The 6674-nt window shown below is 43.0% G+C and overlaps 1 protein-coding gene across 1 annotated transcript in view; it reads left to right on the top strand.

Annotated features, from left to right (window-relative positions):
- Window positions 1-5845, top strand: part of LEPROTL1 (leptin receptor overlapping transcript-like 1) — a 6241-nt gene extending 396 nt beyond the window's left edge. Inside the window, exons 2-4 of the mRNA XM_010586146.1 lie at window positions 186-261; window positions 1631-1817; window positions 3459-5845. Coding sequence (XP_010584448.1) covers window positions 186-261; window positions 1631-1817; window positions 3459-3575 — 380 coding nt within the window. The 3' untranslated portion in view covers window positions 3576-5845. The remainder of the gene's footprint in view (window positions 1-185; window positions 262-1630; window positions 1818-3458) is intronic.
- Window positions 5846-6674: the final 829 nt, after the last annotated feature.

The following is a 6674-nucleotide window of genomic DNA, read 5'->3' as shown; positions in this document are numbered from 1 at the left end:
GGGAGGGGAGGCGGGCTCCCCGCGGGGCCGCCCGCTCTGCCACCCCCCCCCGGTCCCCCGTGGGGAGCTCTGCCTCGGCGGGGCGGGGGGGGAAGGCGGGTCGGCGGCCGCCTTGAGCCGAAGGGCCGTGGCGGGTGTTGTGGGCAGCGCGTTGGAGTGGTCGGCTGTTTGTGTTCTCCTTGCAGCCTTGATCAGCCTGTCCTTCGGGGGAGCGGTCGGACTGATGTTCCTGATGCTGGGATGTGCCCTTCCCCAGTACAAGTAACGTCCGCTCTCCTCCTGTTCTTCGCGGCTTGTTTCGCACCTCTGTAGTTCCACGATAGTTTGGCTTTCGTCACTGCGGGCTGATAAGTCTTCTGCGTGTAGGAGCGGTTGGGCGTTGGGGGGGGTGGGCGGTTTGGCTTCAGAAGGTCGGGGCGGGAAAAAAAGACCACCTAGGAGCTAATTCACCATAAAAGTGAAGGCAGCAAAAGGGAAATTACCAGGCCTGGCTGCAACCCGTTAAAGAACGCACTGTCCTAATGCCTGTCCAGTACTGTCCCTCTGCGGCTGATAAGCAGATAGCATCTCCTGATGTGGAGAGCAAGTGTGTATCATCAAGGAAGTGTTTGCATTTTCTCTGGCTGCTTGGTGGTATCTGGGCTGTCGGTGACCGTCAGGTGGGCCTTTGGCTGCGTACCGCGCTCGGTAACGCAGCATCTGGAGTGACTGCAGCTGCTGTCGGAACTTTTGGTCTGTTGATTCCCATCGCTTAGTTTCCAGGAGATGTGAGGTAGTAGACCAAAAGTGCACAAATTAGGCCTGTGGCTTTGACCCTTCCCGAGTGAATGCTGACTTTACAGAAAATCTTTTAAATCGACCTGTTTAATGTTAAACGAATAGCAAATATCCTGCTGATAGTGCCATTAGTGGCTGTGAATTGCAGTTCTCTATATATATGACTAGCTTTCTTATGCCAGCTTTCTTTTGTTATAAAACCAGGGCTGGTGACAAACCCTTAGGAGGGAGATCATCATGCAGTCACCCTTCAAACAATGCAATAGTTTTATTGAAACAATGTGCAGCTGCATTGGTGTGTCTGAGAAATCCAGTCTGGCGAGCTGCAAGCAATAGAAGAAAATGTCACCGAATATGCTGGTGTAATTTTTGCACATTTTTGTTATTGCATTCAGATTTAAAAAAAAAAGTCTCAGTGCCCCATGGCGGCTGAGTAGTGGCTGAGGACCATACTGTGTTCAGTGTATGTGCACTGAAAGCTTACAGGCAAAACGACGTGAGGGGTCTACAAAGGTATCTCTGCAATACTTAAGTAAAGCTGACAGGTTAAAGTTAAGAGTTAAGCTCATCTTGCGAGGTGGCATTAGATTTAGGCTTGCTTAGTGAAATCTTGCTTCAAGAATATCCTGTTAGCGAGCTCTCTGCTGCTGGCATTGAGGTCAGCTGAAGCTGCTCATAAACATGGTCTGTCGGATTAATGTCAGCTTGTTCCAAAGTGAAGGATTTGCTTTCTGTGGGCTTGTGTTTGTCTTTCCCAAATGTGAATGCTGGATGGGGAAGATGCCTTGCGCTGATTTTAGGAAGAACAGGAAGGAAATGAAGTTAAAGTTAACTTTTCTTCTTTCTTTTTCAGCCAGTACTGGCCACTGTTTGTTCTGTTTTTTTACATCCTTTCTCCTATCCCGTACTGCATAGCAAGAAGATTAGTAGATGACACAGATGCTACAAGTAATGCCTGCAAGGAGCTAGCAATATTTCTTACAACAGGCATTGTTGTCTCAGCATTTGGGCTACCGATAGTGTTTGCGAGAGCAGAACTGGTTAGTAATATTTCAGTCTTTCTTTTTTTTTCCTAGAAAACTTTGTTCTGTATTTTTAGTGAAGGTAAAGCTCTCACGCACTAAGCAACTCTTATAAATACGTACTTAAGATGCTGTCGTGGTTTAACCCCAGCCAGCAACTAAGCACCAAGCAGCTGCTCGCTCACTTCCCCCACCCACCCAGTGGGATGGGGGAGAGAACTGAAAGAAAATAAAACTCGTGGGCTGAGATAAAGACAGTTTAATAGGATAGAAAGGAAGAACATAATAATGATAACGATAATGAAATGATAAAAGTAAGAATTGGAATATACAGAACAAGTGATGCACAATGTGATTGCTCACCACTCGCCGACCAATGCCCAGTTAGTTCCTGAGCAGTGATCTGCGTGTCCCCCCACCCCCCAGCCAACTCCCCCCAGTTTATATACTGGGGGTGATGCTACATGGTATGGAATACCCCTTTGGCCACTTTGGGTCAGGTGCCCTGGCTGTGTCCCCTCCCAACTTCTTGTGCCCCTCCAGCCTTCTTGCTGGCTGGGCATGAGAAGCTGCAAAATCCTTGACTTAGTCTAAACACTACTTAGCACCAACTGAAAACATCAGCCTGTTATCAACATTCCTCTCATACTGAACCCAAAACATAGCACTATACCAGCTACTAGGAAGAAAATTAACTCTATCCCAGCCAAAACCAGGACAGATGCTTGCAATGGAAACAGTAAGAGTTCTTTTGGCAAGAAAAACTGATACTAGAAATGGAAGTATGGCAAAATGAAATGTTGTGATTGCCAATTGCTCTGCATTGTCACGGAATAAATGCTAACATCCTATACGCAATGCAGAGAAAATGAGATAGGAAATAGTGTGAAAACTTAACAGGCAAGTAACCAAATATAAAAGTGTATAGACTATTTTGACAGCAATTTGTGGAATGGTTGGGCTAAAGAAGCATGAATAAACAATGCATTTTTGCACTCACTGTAAGTGATATGTAGTGTTATTTTTTTTTAACCTTCCGAGTTGTCATTACATCCTTCCCAGTATATGGCTTTTCACTAAAATCCCTTAAAAGATGACCTTGTTTGTGTGAATTTCAGAGAGCATTACTAAGTCAAAAAACGTGGAGTGCACTTCCCTAAAAATGTCTTTAGGCCACAACAGCTCAGATGGTCGGTTTGAATGCCTCACACCCTCTGACTAACCCACTTACTCTCCTTGGAAAACAGTCACCTCCTTTTTTGTTACTGGGATATCTGCTGGCATTTTGAAGAGGTGCATCCTTAAATGTCAGTTTAAAAAAGTCTTATAGTGTGGTTAGCAAGTATAGCTGGGCTGCAGATGTTTGATGCTGTTGCTTAGGCTTACTTTACTATTTTTGGATGTTATAGCAAAACAGCTGTGCCTGCTAGTCAGCACTTTGAAGAAGAACTTGCACTGCTGCTTGGCTAACTGTGAATTGTTTGATTTTTGGGGGATAAACCCAGCCTTCTTGGCGTAACCACAAATAATGAGATACCAACTTCTCCCATTGTGGACCTGTTGCTGAACTTTGTCTGTAATGTGACATTAAGACGTTACCTTTTGTCTTGTCAGTATTTGGCTCAAAACGTGTCTTAACTAAATTCCCCTTGTTCACAGATTTACTGGGGCGCGTGTGCACTTGTTCTTACGGGGAATACAGTCATCTTTGCCACGATCCTAGGATTTTTCTTGGTCTTTGGCAGCAATGACGACTTCAGCTGGCAGCAGTGGTGAAAGGAAGATAAGAGAACTATCACAGGCATCTTGTCATGCAGTGGCCATCCATACAAATGAGAATGGGCAATAAAGAGAAGTAGCATAGCAAGCCTCTTGAGTATTCTAGATGCTCCTTTTCACCTTGTTCGTTCTGAGTGTACTACTGTTGCTGACAAGGTTTCTACGTTTTTATGAAGTGGAGAGATGATTGATTTCATTTTTACCTATGGTATGTTTTTAGGTGCTCTCTTGGTTTAAAATTGTCATCCTTCTGTCCGGTGTTTATGTGAAGCTTTAAATCTGGAACAAGAACATTTAAACGTGGTTTCAAAGAAGATTTGAAGTTGTTTTTTTTTTTTAAGTTAAGCATTAATATTATGTTTCAGAATAACTTTTTTTATATAGTGATTAAGTTATATACAAGCTGAATGGAGGTAAGAGATTGTGCACCAGCATTGTCAATTACCAGATCAATAGATTGTTGCTATATTTCAGCAGAGGCAAGGCGGGGAGTACCAGTTGCAGATTTTTCTTCTGCCCATACCTCAAACTGGATGATGAATGTTGATAGCCTTAATTTCAGGAGAAGGCTGAGGAGCAGGTAGAGTTATTTGGGAGAAGTCCTAAATTTTAACACCGCTAGCACTTTTACTTGCTTTCTTATCAATTCTTGTGTGGATGTGATATTCAAATACTCTGTAAATGTACTGATGCTATGACATACAAAACTAAAGTGTATTGTAGGGGAAGGGAAAATGATGTTTAAATTCCATTTTTTAAAAAAATATCTTTTGAACTCTTTCTATTTATAAGTGTTGTATGGTTTTGAACTTTTATGTCAACTTTTTACCACAAAGATGGTAAAATGTTCATTTATGGAACTACTGGTCTGTGTTAATTTGAAGCATATACAAAGCTATTTCCTCTTTCCCCTTTTTAATTTATTTTATACATAGTATACATATATATAATAAAACAGCTTTTCAAATGTAGATCAAAACATTGTGTTAAACTTGTCTAAGAATGTTTTGGGTTTGGTTCCCCCCTCCCCCTTCACACAATGCAGTTGAGGTGTGACTTTTTTGGAAGTCACTGGCTGAACTGATTTCACTGACTGTTTTTAAGTTCTTATGCACTATTGGTTAAGATTTAATGTTATGTCTGTAACTGTAGCTTGTGTTCTGTAAGATTGCACATGTAGCTTCAAATACTTAAGACAAGTTTGCTGCATACCTCTCAATTGTCTGGATTTTTCATTTAAAGAAATCTGCCATTGGACATTCCATCACAAGATAGTTGATGAGTGCCAGTTAATCAGGTTTGATTGTACCACATGCAGTGATAAACTTGACCAAACATATTTCTAAACTATCTATTTGTTTGATTCTTAAAAAAAGTCTAGGAAACTTCCTGTGCCTAATTAAAAGCTGATGGTTGCTTAGGTTCTGCTTAACAGTGGAGCAGTATGAAAAGGCACAGAATTGCAGGTCTTAGCTATAGTATTTGTGCGCAGATGTAAACAAAGTATAAAGCTTGAATATTTTAAGTCTGATAGTAATGGTAGTTACTTACACGATACGCTCAAGGAACTGATGCCAGCAGGTAGGGGCAGCAGGGGTGCAGCTACCTACATGCGCTGCTTTGTTAGTGTTGTCCTGTGTATAAACTAAGAGCTCAATTTTATCTGTGCTGGTAGAGGAACAAATAGGTGCCAAGACCCTAGCATGGAAGCCAGTCTATAGCAGATGGTCTTTCAGCCGTAAGTAAGCGCTTCACCAGACCGCCTGTGATGGTGAGGTTCAGAGGTGCGTAAGCGCTGCAGAATCGCTTGTTTCACCACCTTTTTCAGTAAGACTTCTGCATCCCAGCCCCCAGCATGACAGATGCTCTGGAAAATCTTCCAAACCAGTGGCTAGATTTGCAGTCCTTTGCAGTCTTTGCGAAGGAGGAACGCTTAGGCATACAATTCTTCTTGAATCTGTTACCGACTCCTTTTCCATGGTAAGGAACTGTGTTTTCTTTTCCATTCCTGTGCTGCTAAGCCTGCTTCTCCATGTGATGCTACTCTGGATCACTGGCCATAGAGCTGACCACATATGTACTGGTGGTGCATTTTTTGTGTGTTAATTGCATTACAGCGTTACCTTCTTTTGCTTGCACAGCGAGTACATGCAGTAGTGCTCTGATGTATGAGCTAGACACTTGAGAGGTATGATCCTTCCATATAATATGCACTGAGATAGTGTTATCATCCTTCTAGAGGGAAGAACTTGGAACGATAAAAAATTTTAAATAGCAATCTTGAGTTCTGTATGTTTAATAAAAAATACTCTAATAAAAGAGTATTTTGTTTAAAGTATTGGTTTTTTTTCTTTTCTTTAATGTGGTTGTCATTCCTGTTGAAGAGATCTCACTCCACAGTCCTTTGGAGTGAGTACTCGTGTTATTTACCTTGGACTACTCTATAAAAAGGGGCTTGATCGCCCAGTGCTGCACTGGTTCCACTGAGCTGGCTTTGCTGGTCCTATCTCGCATCTGCGGTTTATCTTCAGTTTGTGTTTGAAGTCCAAATTCTGTTATGTTGGTGGTATTATTATACAAAGTGATAGCCACCACCTTCACACTGTGGCAGATTTATGTATTTATAAATATATAATTTTATTAAAAAAACCCACCCTTTGTAATATTTGTAATAATTCGTGACATTTCTGAAATTTGAAAACTGATGACTGATAGCAGTCTTTTAGCAGAAGAAAGTAATGGGAATTGGTGGAAAATCCTTTTTTTTTGGGGGGGAGGGAATTGCCGCCTTCCCCCCACATGCTCACTTTGGTCATATCTGCTGATTTTATTAATTTTTGTTTGTTTGTTTATTCTGTGGGGAAAAACGGCTGCGCGCGGGCTTTCCATGAAACCGAACTAAACTCGCGACGTCGCGTCAGGAAGACAGTTACAGTCCCTCACCTCGGCAGGCGGACACCCCCGGGCACCCTCCCGCCTTCCTCCACACGTTGTTTGGGGGGGTGGCGGGCGCGGGGGGTGTCTGTGGGAAGAGCAGGAGGGGGGGACCCCGCCCGGCCGTTCCCGACGTGGCAGCCGGCGCGCGCGGCCCTTCCG

This window comes from Haliaeetus leucocephalus, unplaced genomic scaffold, assembly GCF_000737465.1.
Source record: "Haliaeetus leucocephalus isolate CR32 unplaced genomic scaffold, Haliaeetus_leucocephalus-4.0 Scaffold140, whole genome shotgun sequence".
NCBI lineage: Eukaryota > Metazoa > Chordata > Aves > Accipitriformes > Accipitridae > Haliaeetus > Haliaeetus leucocephalus.
This window is presented reverse-complemented; position numbering and strand designations above follow the sequence as displayed.